Source organism: Sitophilus oryzae, unplaced genomic scaffold (assembly GCF_002938485.1).
Source record: "Sitophilus oryzae breed Bouriz unplaced genomic scaffold, Soryzae_2.0 scaffold_1126_pilon_pilon, whole genome shotgun sequence".
Taxonomy (NCBI): Eukaryota; Metazoa; Arthropoda; class Insecta; order Coleoptera; family Curculionidae; genus Sitophilus; species Sitophilus oryzae.
This window is the reverse complement of record NW_022145756.1, coordinates 548727-572834: the sequence shown is the minus strand read 5'-3', so window position 1 is coordinate 572834 and position 24108 is coordinate 548727. Positions and strand designations below refer to the sequence as shown.

Genomic DNA, 24108 nt, shown 5'->3' with positions numbered 1-24108 from the left:
TACCTTGAATAAATGAGACGAATAATAATGACAAAATCATGCAACTAGAAATGGGCATAGCTGTTTTAGTCCTAAAGCAATAGGCTATTTACTAGAGAATTATACCTCTTCATATATGTCTATTCGAGAAGCCATGCTGTGGGATGTCATCGGTATATCAGGTAGCACCAAAGAAGGGTTACCTTGAGTTGTATCTCCTTCCAATTTTACTGCTTTGCGAGAAGACTTGAATACTTTTCTGGGAGGAGATACGGCTTCAACACTTAATATCGGAGATAATCTTTCTTCTGTCTTTTGAGCGGGTTCAACATGCTTCTGATCATCTAAAACTTTTTTCTCATATTGTGCTAATACCATTTGTCTCGCCAAAGTTAAACTAGAGTCTTCATACGGTTGAAGGGACTCTCCAATCGGCATTGCACAAGTAATTAAATCTGAGACTCTATGTGCATTCTCTAAAGACTTACGATGCCACGGTGAGGTAGGTGAAACAGACTTAATTTTTCCATTTGCATCTGAACTAATTTCATGATCAGATGGACTGCTTGGTAGTGCCACAGATTCAGACAAGCTTGAATCTGTTGTGTCAATAAGCGACATTTCAGTTTCATTTTTTAGTAAGGAAGCGACACGCCTGATATTCTCGTAAGGTTGCCTGTAAACTACTTCAATTGAACCTGAATGATTTTGAATTCTAGTAAAAACTTCAGAAGTGATTTTTGTACCACCATTGGCTGATCTTGTTCGAACCGGGCTACCAGGCAGCGATGTTGGGCATGTACTTGTAGCATTTTCCTCCTGCAGCTCATGATAAGTCGTCGAAATGACAGACTGACTTCGGACACGGTCAGCAAATTGAACAGTTTTGTCGATATCGAATTTATGGGACGGTTGTTTTCCATTTGAAGGAAGCTTTTTGATATGTTCACTTAAAATTGTGCGTTTCAATTTAGTTGGTGATGGACTTGCTTTGCGCATTTCTGTCAATGTACTATAATCGGTTTTATATATTTTAATCTCAACATCGTTCATCTCAAGGTTAGGAGTAATTTCAGTATAAATTATTTCTTTATGACTTTTATCCTTAACAGTTTTCTTCTGGTCTGGAAATATGTTTTCAATTTTAGCGACCGAAGAATGATGAATTTTTTGAGTTAAAGATTTATCATCTACAAGTTTTTTTTCGCATTTTTTAATATTTTTTATCGGAGTCCCTTCTTTAGACGATCCTTTTTTATGTTCCGTTGGTACGCTATGTTTTTCATAAGATTGCTTAGGTTTGCATTCTTCTACTAGACTAGTTTTTCTCGGTTTAGCGATACTTTGAGAAGCTTGTTGTTTTTCATTTGCGATTTTGTGAGATTTTCTAAGTTTTTCATTAATATTATCTACCTCCTTTTTTTCCCTGACGATATCTTTATCAATTTTCATGTTTCGAGAAACAGTAGATAACATATAACCATGTACGCGATTGTCATACTTTTTCGGTGTAGATGGTATTTTAGAGGTATCGGGGTCTTCACATGTCTTCTTCAACGGTATATGTTTTCTAATTCTCTTGGGACTTTTAGACATACCTTCTATGAATTGATTGCTTTCTAACGGTTTGTCAACTGATGCATCTAAACCTTTCAAAGACCTGGGTTTTAAAGTTTTTTTCAAGTAATTTCCTTTCTTAACCGTTGCTCTATTTTCATCGTCTGAACTAATATTGTCATCGCTAACAGTTTTTGGTAATTTGTAGGTACTGGATCTTTTGGAGGCGTATGATTTTGAAATTTTATTCAATCCTTTGTCTTTCGATTTTGTTTGTAATGTAAGGTCTTCCGGTTGTAATGTAATTTCCAAAATGTCGTCAGACATATTAATATTAGTGGGATAATATTTAGACGACGCTACTCCGTAATCTGATTCGAAGGATTTGGTATTGGCAACTAGTGTACGTTTTGATGTTTTATTAATGGCCTTAGTAGTTCTTCTAGACATTTCTTTGTTTTGTCCAACTCCACATGACTTTAATAGGGACATATTATCTGCAGGCTGTTCTACAATATTTCCGCTCTTGCTGGTAGATTTTTTCGACGAAATTATATTTCCTGTCATAGTTGTTTTGCCTTTAACCTCTTTTGTACGTTTCAGATAAATATCTTCCTTTTTTTCGTCAATTAGCTCAGTGCAGCGTCGATCAAATTTGACAAACTTTTTGCTAGTTTCATTGTATTTAATATCTGTAAGATTTTTTGGGGAAAACTTCTCAAAATCTGTTTTCGATAAAGTTGATTTAGGACATTCCTTATTGATATCAGATAAAGATGATTTATTGGACTGTTGCGGAAATTGATTTGTCTTTGATAAATTATTGGTGATGTCGGTAGACTTTTCAGTTATCTTCGAGGATTTAGAAATTGTTATTTCTGATAATGGTTTTATTTTTCTTCCGTAATCCGTGGTTTGATGTGATATCGACTTAGAAGCGGATTGATGTGATTTAGTAGCAAAACGTTTAGATAAATTATCGATATTACCAGATTTGAACTGTATATCCTGTCCGAGTATTTTAGTAGAGCTTGAAACATTTTCAGATAAATTGGAAGCCGGACACTTTGTAAATTGCTTTTCAAATTCTACAGTGATGGATTTTATAAACGGTTCTGATGGTTTAGGACTTATGTCCACAACAGTTTCTAAAAGGTCCAAATTATTAGGTAAAAGTGTTTCCTCGTCAGATCTTCGAGATAACAGTTTTACCGGCGTCAAATATTCGACTTTGTTCAAAGTCTTTGTCGATGTTTTTCCTGACTGTTCATTTGTCTCAGAAGATATTGCTATTTCATCATTAGAAATGGTTCTAGATGTCAGTATTTCTTTTTCAAGGCCTTTTTCCGGACATAGTGGTTTTACTGGAGACTCAGATGATATACAAATTGGAGATTCTATTTTGTCATGTAAAATTTTAGGACTCAATATTACTTTATCTTGTTCTAGAGATGGTTTTACCGGAGTTACCGGAGACTGAGGTGACTTAGATATTACAGATTCTTTTTTCATTAAGGATTCTTTTTCGTCATGGATAATTTTAGAACTCAGTATTTCTTTATAAATCTCCGGATGTGGTAGTTTTACTAGGATCTCAGGTGATTTAGCAATAGGAGATAAGGATCCTTTTCCTTGCTGAATAATTTGAGATCTCAATATTACGTTATCATGTTCCGTAAATAATGATTCTACTAGGGATTCAGGCGACTTTGAAATAGGGGACAGTGATTCTTCTTTATCCTGAATAATTTTAGATTCCCATATTTCTTTATTGCGTTCCGGAGATAGTGATTTCACTAGGGGCTCAGGTGGCTTAGAAATAGGATATAAGAATTCTTTATCATCCTTAGTAGATTTAGATGTCAATATTTCTTTATCGTATTCCGGGGATGGTGATTTTACTGAGAGTTCAGGTGACTTAGAAATAGGAGATAGGGACTCTTTTTCGTCATTAAAAATTTTAGAAATCAGTACGTCTTTTTGTTCCGGAGAAGGTGCCTTTACTAGAGGCTCAGTTGACTTAGGAAAATGAGAATATTTTCTTTCGTCATGTATAATTTTAGATGTCAATATTTCTTTATCGTATTCTGGAGATGGTGATTTTACAAGGGGCTCAGGTGACTTAGTAATAGGAGATGATGATTCTTTTCCATCTTTGGTAATTTTAGATGATATTATTTCTTTATCGTGTTCCGGGGATGGTGATTTTACCGGGAGTTCAGATGACTTAGATATAGGAGATAAGGATTCCTTTTCGTCGTGTAAAGTTTTAGAAGTCAATACGTCTTTTTGTTCCGGAGAAGGTGTCTTTACTAGAAGCTCCGTTGACTTAGGAATATGAGAGGATTGTCTTTCGTCATGGCTAATATTAGATTTCAATATTTCTTTATCGTATTTTGAAGATGGTGATTTAACTGGGAGCTTGAGTGACTTAGAAATAGGAGATAAAGTTAAAGGTTCTTTTTCATCTTTGGTAGGAGATAAGGAGTCTCTTTCGTCATGTAAAGCTTTAGAAGTCATTACTACTTTTTGTTCCTTTTGTTCCGGAGAATGTGGTTTTATTAGAGGCTCCGTTAACTTAGGAATATGAAAAGATTGTTTTTCGTCATGGATAATTTTAGATGTTAATATTTCTTTATCGTGTTCTGGAGATGATGATTTTACTAGGGGCTCAGGTGACTTAGAAATAGAAGATAAGAATTCTTTTTCATCTTTGGTAATTTTAGATGACAATATTTCTTTATCGTGTTCCGGGGATGGTGATCTTACTGGGATTTCAGATGACTTAGATATAGAAGATAAGGATTCTCTTTTGTCTTGTAAAGTTTTAGAAGTCATTACGTCTTTTTGTTTCGGAGAATGTGGCTTTACTTGAGGCTCTGTTGTTAGAGACTTAGGAATATGGGAGGATTGTCTTTCGTCATGGATAATTTCAGATGTCAATATTTCTTTATCGTATTCTGGAGATGGTGATTTTACAAGGGGTTCAGGTGACTTAGAAATAGGAATTAAGGATTCTTGTTCATCCTGAATAATTCTAGAGTTCAGTATTTTTTTATCGTGTTCAGAAGATGGTGATTTTAATGGGAGCTCGGGTGACTTAGAAATAGGAGATTCTTTTTCTTCATATAAAATTTTAGAAGTCAATACGTCTTTTTGTTCCGGAGAAGGTGGCTTTACTAGAGGCTCAGTTGACTTAGGAATATTAGAGGATTGTCTGTCGTCATGGACAATTTTAGGTGTCAATATTTCTTTACCGTGTTCTGGAGATGGTGATTTTACTAGGGGCTCAGGTGATTTAGAAATAGGAGAAAATATTTCATTTTCATCCTTAGAAGTTTTAGCTGTCGATATTTCTTTACCGTGTTCTGGGGATGATGATTTTACTAGGGGTTCAGGTGATTTAGGAATAGAAGACAAGGGTGCTTTTTCATCCTTAGGAGTTTTAGAAGTCAATATTTCTCTATCGTGTTCTGGAGATGATGATTTTTCGAGGGGCTCAGTTGACATAGAAATAAGAAATAAGGATTCTTTTTCATCTATAGTAGTTTTAGAAGTCAACATTTCTTTATCTTGTTCTGGAGATGGTAGTTTTATTGGTACCTCAGGTGATTTAGAAATAGGAGACAAGGTTTCTTTTTCATCCTTAGGAGATTTAGCTGTCAATATTTCTTTATCGTCTTTTGAAGATTTTAGTTTTATCGGTAATTCAGGTGATTTGGAAATAGGAGACAAGGTTTCTTTTTCATCCTTTGGAGATTTAGCTGTCAATATTTCTTTATCGTATTCTGGAGATGGTGATTTTACTACGGGCTCAGGTGACTTAGGAATATCAGAGGATTGTCTGTCGTCATGGACAATTTTAGATGTCAATATTTCTTTACCGTAATCTGGAGATGGTGATTTTACTAGGGTCTCAGGCGATTTAGAAATTGGACACAAGGTTTCTTTTTCATTCTTATGAGCTATAGCTGTCAATATTTCTTTATCGTGTTGTGGAGATTTTCGTTTTATCGGTACCTCAGGTGATTTGGAAATATGAGACAAGGTTTCTTTTTCATCCTTTAGAGATTTAGCTGTCAATATTTCTTTACCGTGTTCTGGAGATGGTGATTTTACTAGGGCCTCAGGTGACTTAGTAATATCAGAGGACTGTCTGTCGTCATGGACAATTTTACGTGTCAGTATTTCTTTACCGTGTTCTGGAGATGGTGATTTTACTAGGGGCTCAGGTGATTTAGAAATAGGAGACAATGTTTCTTTTTCAACCTTAGGAGTTTTAGCTGTCAATATTTCTTTATCCTGTTTTGGAGATTTTAGTTTTATCGGTATTTCAGGTGATTTGGAAAGAGTAGACAAGGTTTCTTTTTCATCCTTTAGAGATTTGGCTGTCAATATTTCTTTATCGTATTCTGGAGATGGTGATTTTACTCGGGGCTCGGGTGACTTAGGAATATCAGAGGATTGTCTGTCGTCATGAACAATTTTAGATGTCAATATTTCTTTACCGTGATCTGGAGATGGTGATTTTACTAGAGGTTCAGGTGATTTAGAAAGAGGACAAAATACTTTTTCATCCTTAGGAGTTTTATACGTCAATAATTCTTTATCGTGTGCGGTAGATGGTGATTTTTCTGTGGGCTCAGGTGACTTAGGAATATCAGAGGATTGTCTGTCGTCATGGACAATTTTAGGTGTCAATATTTCTTTACCATGTTCTGGAGATGGTGAATTTACTAGGGGCTCAGGTGATTTAGAAATAGTAGACAAGATTTCTTTTTCATCCTTAGGAGTTTTAGCTGTCAATATTTTTTTATCGTGTTTTGGAGATTTTAGTTTTATCGGTACTTCAGGTGATTTGGAAATATGAGACAAGGTTTCTTTTTCATCCTTTAGATATTTAGCTGTCAATATTTCTTTACCGTGTTCTGGAGATGGTGATTTTACTAGGGGCTCAGGTGATTTAGAAATAGGAGACAAGGTTTCTTTTTCATCCTTAGGAGTTTTAGCTGTCAATATTTCTTGATCATGTTTTGGAGATTTTAGTTTTATCGGTACTTCAGGTGATTTGGAAATAGGAGACAAGGTTTCTTTTTCATCCTTTGGAGATTTAGCTATCAATATTTCTTTATCGTATTCTGGAGATGGTGATTTTACTACAGGCTCAGGTGACTTAGGAATATCAGAGGATTGTCTGTCGTAATGGACAATCTTAGATGTCAATATTTCTTTACCGTGATCTAGAGATGGTGATTTTACTAGGGTCTCAGGCGATTTAGAAATAGGAGACAAGGTTTCTTTTTCATCCTTAGGAGTTTTAGCTGTCAATACTTCTTTATCGTATTCTGGAGATGGTGATTTTACTACGGGCTCAGGTGACTTAGGAATATCAGAGGATTGTCTGTCGTCATGGACAATTTTAGATGTTAATATTACTTTACCGTGATCTGGAGATGATGATTTTACTAGGGTCTCAGGCGATTTAGAAATAGGAGACAAGGTTTCTTTTTCATCCTTTAGAGATTTAGCTATCAATATTTCTTTATCGTATTCTGGAGATGGGGATTTTACTACAGGCTCAGGTAACTTAGGAATATCAGAGGATTGTCTGTCGTCATGGACAATCTTAGATGTCAATATTTCTTTACCGTGATCTGGAGATGGTGATTTTACTAGGGGCTCAGGTGATATAGAAATAGGAGACAAGGTTTCTTTTTCAACCTTAGGAGTTTTAGCTGTCAATACTTCTTTATCGTATTCTGGAGATGGTAATTTTACTACGGGCTCAGGTGACTTAGGAATATCAGAGGATTGTCTGTCGTCATGGACAATTTTAGATGTCAATATTTCTTTACCGTGATCTGGAGGTGGTGATTTTACTAGGGTCTCAGGCGATTTAGAAATAGGAGACAAGGTTTCTTTTTCATCCTTATGAGTTATAGCTGTCAATATTTCTTTATCGTGTTCTGGAGATTTTAGTTTTATCGGTACTTCAGGTGATTTGGAAATAGGAGACAAGGTTTCTTTTTCATCCTTTGGAGATTTAGCTGTCAATATTTCTTTATCGTATTCTGGAGATGGTGATTTTACTAGGGGTTCAGGTGACTTAGGAATATCAGAGGATTGTCCGTCGTCATGGACAATTTTAGGTGTCAATATTTCTTTACTGTGATCTGGAGATGGCGATTTTACTAGGGGCTCAGGTGATTTAGAAATAGTAGACAAGGTTTCTTTTTCATCCTTTAGAGATTTAGCTATCAATATTTCTTTATCGTATTCTGGAGATGGGGATTTTACTACAGGCTCAGGTGACTTAGGAATATCAGAGGATTGTCCGTCGTCATGGACAATTTTAGATGTCAATATTTCTTTACCGTGATCTGGTGATGGTGATTTTACTAGGTTCTCAGGCGATTTAGAAATAGGAGGCAAGGTTTCTTTTTCATCCTTTGGAGATTTAGCTGTCAATATTTCTTTATCGTATTCTGGAGATGGTGATTTTACTAGGGGTTCAGGTGACTTAGGAATATCAGAGGATTGTCCGTCGTCATGGACAATTTTAGATGTCAATATTTCTTTACCGTGATCTGGTGATGGTGATTTTACTAGGTTCTCAGGCGATTTAGAAATAGGAGACAAGGTTTCTTTTTCATCCTTATGAGTTAAAGCTGTCAATATTTCTTTATCGTGTTCTGGAGATCTTAGTTTTATCGGTACTTCAGGTGATTTGGAAATATGAGACAAGGTTTCTTTTTCATCCTTTAGAGATTTAGCTGTCAGTATTTCTTTACCGTGTCCTGGAGATGGTGATTTTTCTAGGGGCTCAGGTGGTTTAGAAATAGGAGGCAAGGTTTCTTTTTCATCCTTAGGAGTTTTAGCTGTCAATATTTCTTGATAATGTTTTGGAGATTTTAGTTTTATCGGTACTTCAGGTGATTTGGAAATATGAGACAAGGTTTCTTTTTCATCCTTTAGATATTTAGCTGTCAATATTTCTTTACCGTGTTCTGGAGATGGTGATTTTACTAGGGGCTCAGGTGACTTAGGAATATCAGAGGATTGTCTGTCGTCATGGACAATTTTAAGTGTCAGTATTTCTTTACCGTGTTCTGGAGATGGTGATTTTACTAGGGGCTCAGGTGATTTAGAAATAGGAGACAAGGTTTCTTTTTCATCCTTAGGAGTTTTAGCTGTCAATATTTCTTGATCATGTTTTGGAGATTTTAGTTTTATCGGTACTTCAGGTGATTTGGAAATAGGAGACAAGGTTTCTTTTTCATCCTTTGGAGATTTAGCTATCAATATTTCTTTATCGTATTCTGGAGATGGTGATTTTACTACAGGCTCAGGTGACTTAGGAATATCAGAGGATTGTCTGTCGTCATGGACAATCTTAGATGTCAATATTTCTTTACCGTGATCTGGAGATGGTGATTTTACTAGGGTCTCAGGCGATTTAGAAATAGGAGACAAGGTTTCTTTTTCATCCTTAGGAGTTTTAGCTGTCAATACTTCTTTATCGTATTCTGGAGATGGTGATTTTACTACGGGCTCAGGTGACTTAGGAATATCAGAGGATTGTCTGTCGTCATGGACAATTTTAGATGTCAATATTACTTTACCGTGATCTGGAGATGCTGATTTTACTAGGGTCTCAGGCGATTTAGAAATAGGAGACAAGGTTTCTTTTTCATCCTTTAGAGATTTAGCTATCAATATTTCTTTATCGTATTCTGGAGATGGGGATTTTACTACAGGCTCAGGTGACTTAGGAATATCAGAGGATTGTCTGTCGTCATGGACAATCTTAGATGTAAATATTTCTTTACCGTGATCTGGAGATGGTGATTTTACTAGGGGCTCAGGTGATATAGAAATAGGAGACAAGGTTTCTTTTTCAACCTTAGGAGTTTTAGCTGTCAATACTTCTTTATCGTATTCTGGAGATGGTAATTTTACTACGGGCTCAGGTGACGTAGGAATATCAGAGGATTGTCTGTCGTCATGGACTATTTTAGATGTCAATATTTCTTTACCGTGATCTGGAGGTGGTGATTTTACTAGGGTCTCAGGCGACTTAGAAATAGGAGACAAGGTTTCTTTTTCATCCTTATGAGTTATAGCTGTCAATATTTCTTTATCGTGTTCTGGAGATTTTAGTTTTATCGGTACTTCAGGTGATTTGGAAATAGGAGACAAGGTTTCTTTTTCATCCTTTGGAGATTTAGCTGTCAATATTTCTTTATCGTATTCTGGAGATGGTGATTTTACTAGGGGTTCAGGTGACTTAGGAATATCAGAGGATTGTCCGTCGTCATGGACAATTTTAGGTGTCAATATTTCTTTACTGTGATCTGGAGTTGGGGATTTTACTAGGGGCTCAGGTGATTTAGAAATAGTAGACAAGGTTTCTTTTTCATCCTTTAGAGATTTAGCTATCAATATTTCTTTATCGTATTCTGGAGATGGGGATTTTACTACAGGCTCAGGTGACTTAGGAATATCAGAGGATTGTCTGTCGTCATGGACAATTTTAGATGTCAATATTTCTTTACCGTGATCTGGAGATGGTGATTTTACTAGGGGCTCAGGTGATTTAGAAAGAGGAGACAAGACTTTTTCATCCTTAGGAGTTTTAGGCGTCAATAATTCTTTATCGTGTGCGGTAGATGGTGATTTTTCTGGGGGCTCAGGTGACTTAGGAATATCAGAGGATTGTCTGTCGTCATGGACAATTTTAGGTGTCAATATTTCTTTACCGTGTTCTGGAGATGGTGATTTTACTAGGGTCTCAGGTGATTTAGAAATAGGAGACAAGTTTTCTTTTTCATCCTTAGGAGTTTTAGCTGTCAATATTTCTTTATCGTGTTTTGGAGATTTTAGTTTTATCGGTACTTCAGGTGATTTCGAAATAGGAGACAAGGTTTCTTTTTCATCCTTTGAAGATTTAGCTGTCAATATTTCTTTATCGTATTCTGGAGATGGTGATTTTACTAGGGGCTCAGGTGACTTAGAAATATCAGAGGATTGTCCGTCGTCATGGACAATTTTAGGTGTCAATATTTCTTTACCGTGATCTGGAGATGGCGATTTTACTAGGGGCTCAGGTGATTTAGAAATAGTAGGCAAGGTTTCTTTTTCATCCTTAGGAGTTTTAGACGTTAATATTTCTTTATCGTGTTCGGTAGATGGTGATTTTTCTGGGGGCTTAGTTGACTTAGGAATATGAGAGGATTGTCTTTCGTCATGGATAAATTTAGACGTCAATATTTCTTTGCCGTGTTCTGGAGATGGTGATTTTACTAGGAGCTCAGATGACTTAGAAATAGGAAGTAAGTATTCTTTCTCATCCTTAGTAGTTTTAGAAGTCAATATTTCTTTATCTTGTTCTGGGGATGGTGGTTTTATTGGTACCTCAAGTGATTTAGAAATAGAAAACAATATTTTGTTTTCATCCTTAGGATTTTTAGCTGTCGATATTTCTTTAGCGTGTTCTGGAAATATTGGTTTTATTGCTACCTCAGGTGATTTAGAAATAGGAGACAATATTTCTTTTTCATCCTTAGTAGTTTTAGCTTTCAATATTTCTTTATCGTGTTCTGGATATGGTGATTTTACTGGGGACTCAGGTGACTTAGGAATGGGAGATAGGGATACTTGTTCACCATGAATAATTTTAGATTGCAGTATTTCTTTTTTGTGTTCAGAAGACGGTGATTTAATTGGGAGCTCAAGTGATTTAGAAATAGGAGACAAGGTTTCTTTTTCATCCTTAGTAGTTTTAGCTGTCAATATTTCTTTATCGTGTTCTGGAGATGGTGATTTTACTGGGGTCTCAGGTGACTTAGAAATAGGAGATAAGAAATTTTGTTCATCATGAATAATTTTTGATTTCAATATTTCTTTATTGTATTCAGAAGGCGGTGATTTAATTGGAAGCTCAGGTGATTTAGAAATAGGAGACAAGGTTTCTTTTTCATCCTTAGTAGTTTTAGCTGTCAATATTTCTTTATCGTGTTCTGGAGATGGTGATTTTACTGGAGGCTCAGGTGACTTAGGAATAGGAGATAAGGATTCTTGTTCATCCTGAATAATTTTAGATTTCATTATTTCTCGGTCGTGTTCAGAAGATGGTAATTTAACTGGGAGATCGTGTAACTTAGGTATAAGAGACAAGGATTCTCTTTCTTCATGTGAAATTTTAGAAGTCAATACGTCTTTATGTTCCGGAGAATGTTGCTTTACTGGAGGCTCAGTTGATTTAGGAATATGAAAAGATTTCCTTTCGTCATGGGTAATTTTAGATGTTAGTATTCCTTTACCGTGTTCTGGGGATTTTACTAAGGGCTCAGGTGACATAGAAATAGGAGATAATGATTCTTTTTCATCCTTGGTAGTTTTAGATGTCAATATTTTTTTATCGTGCTCAGAAGACGGTGATTTAATTGGGAGCTCGGATGACTTAAAGATAGGAGATAAGGAATCTTCTTCGTCGTGTAAAGTTTTAGAAGTGAATAAGTCTTTTTGTTCCGGAGAAGGTGGCTTTACTTGTGGCTCAGTTGACTTGGGAATATGAGAGGATTGCCCTTCATCTTGGATAAACTTAGAAGTCAATATTACTTTATCGTGCTCTGGAGATGCAGATTTTACTGGGGGCTCAGGTGACTTAGAAATAGGAGCTAAGGATTCTTGTTCATACTGAATAATTTTAGGTTTCAGTATTTCTCGATCGTTTTGAGAAGACGGCGATTTAATTGGGAACTCAGGTGACATAGAAATAGGAGGTAATGATCCTATTTCATCCTTAGTAATTTTAGAATTCAGTATTTCTTGATCGTATTCAGGTGATTTAACTGAGAGATCGTGTAACTTAGGTATAAGACACATGGATTCACTTTCGTCCTGTAAAATTTTAGAAGTCAATACTTTATATTCCAGAGAATGTGGTTTTCCTAGAGGCTCAGATGACTTGGCTATATGAGGGGATTTTCTTTCGTCATTGATAATTTTAGATGTCAATATTTCTTTACAGTGTTCTAGGGATTTTACTAGGGGCTCAGGTGACATACAAATAGGAGATAAGTATCCATTTTCATCCCGAGTAGTCTTAGAAGTCAATATTTCTTTATCTTCTTCTGGAGATGGTGGTTTTATTGGTACCTCAGGTGATTTAGAAATAGGAGACAAGGTTTCTTTTTCATCATTAGGAGATTCAGATGTTAATATTTCTTTATCGTGTTCCGAGAATGGTGATCTTACTGAGAGTTCAGGGGACTTGGATATAGGAGATAGGGATTCCTTTTCGTCCTGTAAAATTTTAGATGTCAATACGTATTTTTCTTCCGGGTAATGTGGCTTTGCTAGAGTCTCAGTTGACTTAGGAATATGAGGGGATAGTCTATCGTCATGGATAATTTTAGATGTCAATATTTCGTTATCGTGTTCCGAGGATGGTAATTTTACTTGGAGTTCAGGTGACTTAGAGATAGGTAATAAAGATTCTCTTTCGTCTTGTAACATTTTAGATGTCAATACGTCCTTTTGTTCCGGAGAAAGTGGCTTTACTAGAGGGTCAGTTGACTTAGGAATACGAGAGAATAGTTTTTCATCATGGACAATTGTAGATGTCAATACTTCTTTATAGTGTTCCTGAGATGGTGGACTTATTGGTACCTCAGGTGATTTAGAAATAGGAGACAAGGTTTCTTTTTCATCCTTAGAAGTTTTAGATTTCAATATTTCTTTATCATATTCCGAGGATGGTGATTTTACTAGGATTTCAGGAGACTTAGTTATAGGAGATAGTGACTCTGCTTCATCCAGTAAAACTATAGATGCGAATACGTCTTTTTTTTCTGGAGAAAGTGGCTTTACTAGAGGCTCAGTTGACTTAGGATTATGAGAGTATTGTCTCTCATCATGGATAAATTTAGACAATATTTCTTTATCGTGTTTTGGAGACACGAAGTATTCTTGTTCATCCTGAATAATTTTAGATTTCAGCATCTCTTGATTCTGTTCAGAAGACTGTGATTTAACTGGGAGCTCGGGTGACATAGAAATAGGAGATAAGGATTCTTTTTCATCCTTAGTAATTCTAGATTTCAGTATTTCTTGGTCGTGTTCAGAAGATGGTGATTTAGCTGGGAAATCGTGTAACTTGGGTATAAGAGACAAGGATTCTCTTTCGTCATGTAAAATTTTAGAAGTCAATACATCTTTATGTTCCGGAGAATGTGGTTTTACTAGAGGCTCAGTTGACTTAACAATATGAGAGGATTGTCTTTCGTCATAGAAAATTTTAGATGTCAATATTTCTTTACCGTGTTCTGGGTATTTTACTAAGGGCTCAGGTGACATAGAAATAGGAGATAAGGATACTTTTTCATCCTTAGTAGTTTTAGAAGTAATTATTTCTTTATCTTGTTCTGGAGATGGTGGTGTTATTGGTACCTCAGGTGATATAGAAACAGAAGACAATGTTCCTTTTTCATCCTTAGGAGTTTTAGCTGTCGATATTTCTTTATCCTCTTCTGGAGATGGTAGTTTTATTGGTACCTCAGGTGATTTAGAAATATTAGACAAGGTTTCTTTTTCATCCTTAGGAGTTTTAGCTGTCAATATTTCTTTACCCTGTTCTGGAGATGATGATTTTACTAGGGGCACAGGTGACTTAGAAGTAGGAGATAAGGATTCTTTTTCATCTTTAGTATATTTAGATGTAAATATTTCTTTATCGTGTTCTGGAGATGGTGGTTTTATTGGTGCCTCAGGTAATTTAGAAAGAGGAAACAAGGTTCCTTTTTCATCCTTAGGAGTTTTAGCTTTCAATATTTCTTTATCTTGTTCTGGAGAGGGTTGTTTTATTGGTACTTCAGGTGATTTCGAAATAGGAGAAAATGTTTCTTTTTCATCCTTAGGAGTTTTAGCTGTCGATATTTCATTATCGTCTTCTGGAGATATTGGTTTTATTGGTACCTCAGGTGATTTAGAAATAGGAGACAAGGTTTCTCTTTCATACTTAGGAGTTCTAGAAGTCAATATTTCTTTACCGTGTTCTGCAGATGGTGGTTTTATTAGGGGCTCAGGTGACTTAGAAATAGAAGACAAGGGTTCTTTTTCATCCTTAGTAGTTCTAGAAGTCAATATTTCTTTGTCTTGTTCCGGAGATGGTGGTTTTATTGGTACCTGAGGTGATTTAGAAATAGGAGACAAGATTTCTTTTTCACCCTTAGGAGTTCTAGCTGTCAATATTTCTTTACCGTGTTCTGTAGATGGTGGTTTTACTAGGGTCCCAGGTGACTTAGAAATAGGAGATAAAGATTCTTTTTCATCCCTAGTAGATTTAGATGTAAATATTTCTTTATCGTGTTCTGGAGATGGTGATTTTACTGGGGGCTCAGGTGACTTAGAAATAGGAGATAAGGATTCCTTTTCGTCATGTAAAATTTTAGATGTCAATACGTCTTTTTCTTCCGGGGAAAGTAGCTTTGCTAAAGGCTCAGCTGAACTAGCGATATCAGAAGATTGTTTTTCGTCATGGATAATTTTGGATGTCAATATATCTTTATCGTCTTCTGGAGATAATGATGTTACTAGGGGCTCAGGTAACTTAGAAATAGGAGATAAGGATTCTTTTTCGTCATGTAAAATTTTAGATGTCATTACGTCTTTTTGTTCCGGAGAAATTGGCTTTACTAGAGGCTCAGTTAGCTTAGAAATATGAGAATATTGTATTTCGTCATGGATAATTTTGTAAGTCAATATTTCTTTATCGTTTTCTGGAGATTTTACTAGGGGTTCAGGTGACTTAGAAATATGAGTTACGGATTCTTTTACATCCTTAGTAGTTTTAGATATCAATATTTCTTTATCTTCTTCCGAGAATGGTGATTTTACTGGTAATTCAGGTGACTTAGAAATAGGAGATAAGGATTCTTGTTCATCCTGGATAATTTTAGATTTCGGTATTTCTTGATTGTGTTCAGAAGATGGTGATTTAAATGGAAGGTCGTGTAACTTAGGTATATGAGACAAGGATTCTCTTGCGTCATGTAAGATTTTAGAAGTCAATACGTCTTTATGTTCTGGAGAATGTGGTATTACAAGAGGCTCAGTTGACTTAGCAATATGAGAGGTTTGTCTTTCGTCATGGATAATTTTAGATGTCAATATTTCTTTACCGTTTTCTGAGGATTTTACTAGGGGCTCAGGTGACATAGAAATTGGAGATAAGGATCCTTTTTCATCCTTAGTAGTTTTAGAAGTCAATATTTCTTTATCTTGTTCTGGAGATGGTGGTTTTATTGGTACCTCAGGTGATTTAGGAGTAGGAGACAACATTTCTTTTTCATCCTTAGGAGTTTCAGCTCTCGATATTTCTTTATCGTGTTCTGGAGATATTGGTTTTATTGGTATCTCTGGTGATTTAGAAATAGTAAACAAGGTTTCTTTTTCATCCTTAGGAATTCTAGCTGTCAACATTTCTTTACTGTGTTCTGGAGTTGGTGGTTTTACTAGGGGCTCAGGTAACTTAGAAATAAGAGATAAGGATACTTTTCCATCCTTAGTGGTTTTAGAAGTCAATATTTCTTTATCTTGTTCTGGAGATGATATTTTTATTGGTACCTCAGGTGATTTAGAAATAGGAGTCAAGGTTTCTTTTTCATCCTTAGGAGTTTTAGAAGACAATATTTCTTTATCTTTTTCTGGAGTTGTTGGTTTTATTGGTACCTCAGGTGATTTAGAAATAAAAGACAATGTTTCTTTTTCATCCCTAGGAGTTTTAGCTGTCAATATTTCTTTACTGTGTTCTGGAGATAGTGGTTTTACTAGGGTCCCAGGTGACTTAGAAATAGGAGAAAAATATTCTTTTTCATCCCTAGTAGATTTAGATGTAAATATTTCTTTATCGTGTTCTGGAGATCGTGATTTTACTGGGGGCTCAGGTGACTTAGAAATAGGAGATAAGGACTCTTGTTCATCCTGGATAATATTAGATTTCGCTATTTCTTGATCGTGTTGAGAAGATGGTGATTTAACTGGAAGATCGTGTAACTTAGGTATGTGAGACAAGGATTCTCTTTCGTCATGTAAAATATTAGAAGTCAATACTTCTTTATGTTCTGGAGAATGTGGTTTAACTAGAAGCTCAGTTGACTTAGCAATATGAGAGGGTTGTCTTTCATCATGGATAATTTTAGATGTCAATATTTCTTTACCGTGTTCTGGGGACTTTACTAGGGGCTCAATAGAAATAGGAGATAAGTATACTTTTTCATCCTCAGTAGTTTTAGAAGTCAATATTTCTTTACCTTGTTCTGGAGATGGTGGTTTTATTGGTACCTCAGGTGATTTAGAAATAGGAGACAAGGTTTCTTTCTCATCCTTAGGAGTTCTAAATGTTAATATTTCTTTCCCGTGTTTTGGTGATGGTGATTTTACTAGGGACTCAGGTGACTTTGAAATAGAAGACAAGGGTTCTTTCTCATACTTAATAGTTTTAGAAGTCAATATTTCTTTATAGTGTTCTGGAGATGGTGGTTTTACCGTGGGCTCAGTTGACATAGCAATATCAGAAAATTGTTTTTCGTCATAGATAATTTTGGATGTCAATATTTCTTTATCGTGTTCTGGAGATGGTGATTTTACTGGGGGCTTAGATGACTTAGAAATAGGTGATAAGGATTCTTTTTCGTCATGTAAAATTTTAGATGCCAATACGTCTTTTTCTTCCGGGGAAAGTGGCTTTGCTAAAGGCCCAGCTGACGTAGCAGTACCGGAAGATTGTTTTTCGTCATAAATAATTTTGGATGTCACTATATCTTTATCGTGTTCTGGAGATGGTGATTTTACTGGGGGCTCAGGTGACTTAGAAATAAGAGATAAGGATTCTTTTTCGTCATGTAAAATTTTAGATGTCAATACGTCTTTTTCTTCCGGGGAAAGTGGCTTTGCTAAAGGTTCAGCTGACGTAGCAATATCAGAAGATTGTATTTTGTCATGGATAATTTTGGATGTAAATATATCTTTATCGTGTTCTGGAGATAGTGGCTCTGGGGGCTCAGATGACTTAGAAATAATAGATAAGGATCCTTTTTCGTCATGTAAAATTTTAGATGTCAATGCGTCTTTTTCTTCCGGGGAAAGTGGCTTTGCTAAAGGTTCAGCTGACGTAGCAATATCAGAAGATTGTTTTTCGGCATGGATAATTTTGGATGTCAATATATCTTTATCGTGTTCTGGAGACGGTGATTTTACTTGGGGCTCAGATGACTTAGAAATAGGAGATACCGATTCCTTTTCGTCATGTAAAATTTTAGATGTCAATATGTCTGTTTCTTCCGGGGAAATTGGCTTTGCTAAAGGCTCAGTTGACCTAGCAATATCAGAAGATTGTTTTTGGTGATGGATAATTTTGGATGTCAATATATCTTTATCGTGTTCTGGAGATGGTGATTTTACTGAGGGCTCAGATGACTTAGAAATAGGAGATAAGGATTCTTTTTCGTCATGTAAAAATTTAGATGTCAATACGTCTTTTTCTTCCGGGGAAAGTAGCTTTGATAAAGGCTCAGCTGACGTAGCAATATCAGAAGATTGTTTTTCGGCATGGATAATTTTGGATGTCAAAATATCTTTATCGTGTTCTGGAGATGATGATTTTACTGGGGGCTCAGATGACTTAGAAATAGGAGATAAGGATTCTTTTTCGTCATGTAAAATTTTAGATGTTAATACGTCTTTTTCTTCCGGGGAAAATGGCTTTTCTAAAGGCACAGTTGACCTAGCAATATCAGAAGATTGTTTTTCGTCATGGATAATTTTTGAAGGCTTATTATATCTATCTTTATCGTGTTCTGGAGATGTTAATTTTACTGAGGACTCAGATGACTTAGAAATAGGAGATAAGGATTCTTTTTCGTCATGTAAAATTTTAGATGTCAATACATCTTTTTCTTCCTGGGAAAGTGGCTTTGCTAAAGGCTCAGTTGACCTAGCAATATCAGAAGATTGTTTTTCGTCATGGATAATTTTGGATGTCAATATTTCTTTATCGTGTTCTGGAGATGGTGATTTTACTGGATGCTCAGGTGACTTAAAAATATGAGATAAGGATTCTTTTTCGTCATGTAAAATTTTAGATGTCAATACGTCTTTTTCTTCCGGGGAAATTGGCTTTGCTAAAGGCTTAGTTGACCTAGCAAAGTCAGAAAATTGTTTTTCGTCATGGATAAATTTGGATGTCAATATTTCTTTATGGTATTCTGGAGATGGTGATTTTACTGTGGGCTCAGTTAACTTAGAAATAGGGGATAACGATTCTTTCTCGTCATGTAAAATTTTAGATATCAATATGTCTTTTTCTGCCGGGAAAATTGGCTTTGCTAAAGGTTCAGTTGACCTAGCGATATGAGAAGATTGTTTTTCGGCATGGATAATTTTGGATGTCAATATTTCTTTATCGTGTTCTGGAGATGGTGATTTTACTGGGGGCTCAGGTGACTTAGAAATAGGAATTACGGATTCTTTTACATCCTTAGTAGTTTTAGATATCAATATTCCTTTATCGTGTTCCGAGGATGGTGATTTTACTGGGAGTTCAGGTGTCTTAGATATCGGAGATAAGGATTCTCTTTCCTCCTGTAAAATTTTAAAAGTTAATTCACCTTTTTGTTCTGGAGAAGGTGGCTTTGCTAAAGGCTCAGCTGATGTAGCAATATCGGAAGATTGTTTTTCGTCATGAATAATTTTGGATGTCAATATAACTTTATCGTGTTCTGGAGATGGTGATTTTACTGGGGGCTCAGGTGACTTAGAAATAGGAGATAAGGATATTTTTTCGTCATGTAAAATTTTAGATGTCAATACGTCTTTTCCTTCCGGAGAAAGTGGCTTTGCTAAAGGCTCAGTTGACTTAGCGATATCAGAAAATTGTTTTTCGTCATGGAAAATTTTTGATGTCAATATTTCTTTATCGTGTTCTGGAGATGGTGATTTTACTGGGGGCTCAGGTGACTCAGAAATAGGAGATAAGGATTCTTTTTCGTCATGTAAAATTTTAGATGTCAATACGTCTTTTTCTTCCGGAGAAATTGGCTTAACTAAAGGCTCAGTTGACTTAGCGATATCAGAAAATTGTTTTTCGTCATGGATAATTTTGGATGTCAATATTTCTTTATCGTGTTCTGGAGATGGTGATTTTACTGGGGGCTCAGGTGACTTAGAAATATGAGATAAGGATTCTTTTTTGTCATGTAAAATTTTAGATGTCAATACGTCTTTTTCTTCCGGAGAAAGTGGCTTTGCTAAAGGCTCAGTTGACCTAGCAATATCAGAAGATTGTTTTTCGGCATGGATGATTTTGGATGTCAATATTTCATTATCGTGTTCTGGAAATGGTGATTTTACTGGAGGCTCAGGTGACTTAGAAATAGGAGATAAGGATTCTTTTTCATCATGTAAAATTTTAGATGTCAATACGTCTTTTTCTTCCAGGGAAAGTGGCTTTGATAAAGTATCAGCTGACGTAGCAATATCAGAAGATTGTTTTTCGTCATGGATAATTTTGGATGTCAATATATCTTTATCGTGTTCTGGAGATGGTGATTTAACTGGGGGCTCAGGTGACTTAGAAATAGGAGATAAGGATACTTTTTCGTCATGTAAAATTTTAGATGTCAATACGTCTTTTTCTTCCGGAGAAAGTGGCTTTGCTAAAGTCTCAGTTGACGTAGCAATATCAGAAAATTGTTTTTCGTCATGGATAATTTTGGATGTCAATATTTCTTTATCGTGTTCTGGAGATGGCGATTTTACTGGAGGCTTAGGTGACTTAGAAATACGAGATAAGGATTCTTTTTCGTCATGGATAATTTTATAAGTCAATATTTCTTTATCGTATTCTGGAGATGGTGGTTTAACTGGGGGCTCAGGTGACTTAGAATAAGGAGATAAGGATACTTTTTCGACATGTAAAATTTTAGATGTCAATACGTCTTTTTTTTCCAGGGAAAGTGGTTTTGATAAAGTCTCAGCTGACCTAGCAATATCAGAAGATTGTTTTTGGTGATGGATCATTTTGGATGTCAATATATCTTTATCGTGTTCTGGAGATGGTGATTTTACTGAGGGCTCAGATGACTTAGAAATAGGAGATAAGGATTCTTTTTCGTCATGTAAAATTTTAGATGTCAATACATCTTTTTCTTCCGGGGAAATTGGCTTTGCTAAAGGCACAGTTGACCTAGCAATATCAGAAAATTGTTTTTCGTCATGGATAATTTTGGATGTCAATATATCTTTATCGTGTTCTGGAGATTGTGATTTTACTGGGGGCTTAGGTGACTTAGTAATACGAGATAATGATTCTTTTTCGTCATGTAAAATTTTAGATGTTAATATGTCTTTTTCTTCCGGGGAAAATGGCTTTTCTAAAGACACAGTTGACCTAGCAATATCAGAAGATTGTTTTTCGGCATGGATAATTTTGGATGTCAATATTTCTTTATCGTGTTCTGGAGATGGTGATTTTACTGGGGGCTCAGGTGACTTAGAAATAGGAGTTACGGATTCTTTTACATCCTTAGTAGTTTTAGATATCAATATTCCTTTATCGTGTTCCGAGGATGGTGATTTTACTGGGAGTTCATGTGTCTTAGATATCGAAGATAAGGATTCTCTTTCCTCCTGTAAAATTTTAAAAGTTAATACGCCTTTTTGTTCTGGAGAAGGTGGCTTTGCTAAAGGCTCAGCTGATGTAGCAACATCGGAAGATTGTTTTCCGGCATGGATAATTTTGGATGTCAATATTTCTTTATCGTGTTCTGGAGATGGTGATTTTACTGGGGGCTCAGGTGACTTAGAAATTGGAATTACAGATTCTTTTACATCCTTAGTAGTTTTAGATATCAATATTCCTTTATCGTGTTCCAAGGATGGTGATTTTACTGGGAGTTCAGGTGTCTTAGATATCGGAGATAAGGATTCTCTTTCCTCCTGTAAAATTTTAAAAGTTAATACGCCTTTTTGTTCTGGAGAAGGTGGCTTTGCTAAAGGCTCAGCTGATGTAGCAATATCGGAAGATTGTTTTTTGTCATGAATAATTTTGGATGTCAATATAACTTTATCGTGTTCTGGAGATGGTGATTTTACTGGGGGCTCAGGTGACTTAGAAATAGGAGATAAGGATAATTTTTCGTCATGTAAAATTTTAGATGTCAACACGTCTTTTTCTTCCGGAGAAAATGGTTTTGCTAAAGGATCAGTTGACTTAGCGATATCAGAAAATTGTTTTTCGTCATGGATAAATTTGGATGTCAATATTTCTTTATCGTGTTCTGGAGTTGGTGATTTTACTGGGGGCTCATGTGACTTAGAAATAGGAGATAAGGATTCTTTTTCGTCATGTAAAATTTTAGATGTCAATACGTCTTTTTCTTCCGGAGAAAGTGGCTTTGCTAAAGGCTCAGTTGACCTAGCAATATCAGAAGATTGTTTTTCGGCATGGATGATTTTGGATGTCAATATTTCTTTATCGTGTTCTGGAAATGGTGATTTTACTGGAGGCTCAGGTGACTTAGAAATAGGAGATAAGGATTCTTTTTCATCATGTAAAATTTTAGATGTCAATACGTCTTTTTCTTCCAGGGAAAGTGGCTTTGATAAAGTATCAGCTGACGTAGCAATATCAGAAGATTGTTTTTCGTCATGGATAATTTTGGATGTCAATATATCTTTATCGTGTTCTGGAGATGGTGATTTAACTGGGGGCTCAGGTGACTTAGAAATAGGAGATAAGGATACTTTTTCGTCATGTAAAATTTTAGATGTCAATACGTCTTTTTCTTCCGGAGAAAGTGGCTTTGCTAAAGTCTCAGTTGACGTAGCAATATCAGAAAATTGTTTTTCGTCATGGATAATTTTGGATGTCAATATTTCTTTATCGTGTTCTGGAGATGGTGATTTTACTGGAGGCTTAGGTGACTTAGAAATACGAGATAAGGATGCTTTTTCGTCATGGATAATTTTATAAGTCAATATTTCTTTATCGTATTCTGGAGATGGTGGTTTAACTGGGGGCTCAGGTGACTTAGAAAAAGGAGATAAGGATACTTTTTCGTCATGTAAAATTTTAGATGTCAATACGTCTTTTTTTTGCAGGGAAAGTGGCTTTGAAAAAGTCTCAGCTGACCTAGCAATATCAGAAGATTGTTTTTGGTGATGGATAATTTTGGATGTCAATATATCTTTATCGTGTTCTGGAGATGGTGATTTTACTGAGGGCTCAGATGACTTAGAAATAGGAGATAAGGTTTCTTTTTCGTCATGTACAATTTTAGATGTCAATACATCTTTTTCTTCCGGGGAAATTGGCTTTGCTAAAGGCACAGTTGACCTAGCAATATCAGAAAATTGTTTTTCGTCATGGATAATTTTGGATGTCAATATATCTTTATCGTGTTCTGGAGATTGTGATTTTACTGGGGGCTTAGGTGACTTAGTAATACGAGATAAGGATTCTTTTTCGTCATGTAAAATTTTAGATGTTAATACGTCTTTTTCTTCCGGGGAAAATGGCTTTTCTAAAGACACAGTTGACCTAGCAATATCAGAAGATTGTTTTTCGTCATGGATAATTTTGGGTGTCAATATATCTTTATCCTCTTCTGGAGATGGTGATTTTACTGAGGGCTCAGATGACTTAGAAATAGGAGATAAGGATTCTTTTTCGTCATGTAAAATTTTACATATCAATATGTCTTTTTCTTCCGGGGAAATTGGCTTTGCTAAGGGCTCAGTTGACCTAGCGATATCAGAAGATTGTTTTTCGGCATGGATAATTTTGGATGTCAATATTTCTTTATCGTGTTCTGGAGATGGTGATTTTACTGGGGGCTCAGGTGACTTAGAAATAGGAGTTACGGATTCTTTTACATCCTTAGTAGTTTTAGATATCAATATTCCTTTATCGTGTTCCGAGGATGGTGATTTTACTGGGAGTTCATGTGTCTTAGATATCGAAGATAAGGATTCTCTTTCCTCCTGTAAAATTTTAAAAGTTAATACGCCTTTTTGTTCTGGAGAAGGTGGCTTTGCTAAAGGCTCAGCTGATGTAGCAACATCGGAAGATTGTTTTTCGGCATGGATAATTTTGGATGTCAATATTTCTTTATCGTGTTCTGGAGATGGTGATTTTACTGGGGGCTCAGGTGACTTAGAAATAGGAATTTCGGATACTTTTACATCCTTAGTAGTTTTAGATATCAATATTCCTTTATCGTGTTCTGAGGATGGTGATTTTACTGGGAGTTCAGGTGTCTTAGATATCGGAGATAAGGATTCTCTTTCCTTCTGTAAAATTTTAAAAGTTAATACGCCTTTTTGTTCTGGAGAAGGTGGCTTTGCTAAAGGCTCAGCTGATGTAGCAATATCGGAAGATTGTTTTTCGTCATGAATAATTTTGGATGTCAATAGAACTTTATCGTGTTCTGGAGATGGTGATTTTACTGGGGGCTCAGGTGACTTAGAAATAGGAGATAAGGATAATTTTTCGTCATGTAAAATTTTAGA

General features: G+C 35.7%; 2 protein-coding genes across 2 annotated transcripts in view; both read right to left on the bottom strand.

Moving 5' to 3' along the window:
* LOC115886167 overlaps nt 1-24108 on the bottom strand; it is a 123468-nt gene that overhangs the window by 36512 nt on the left and 62848 nt on the right. Inside the window, exon 23 of the mRNA XM_030905245.1 lies at nt 183-24060. Coding sequence (XP_030761105.1) covers nt 183-24060 — 23878 coding nt within the window. The remainder of the gene's footprint in view (nt 1-182; nt 24061-24108) is intronic.
* LOC115886201 overlaps nt 1-24108 on the bottom strand; it is a 44484-nt gene that overhangs the window by 2458 nt on the left and 17918 nt on the right. The gene's annotated exons all lie outside the window — the stretch shown is intronic.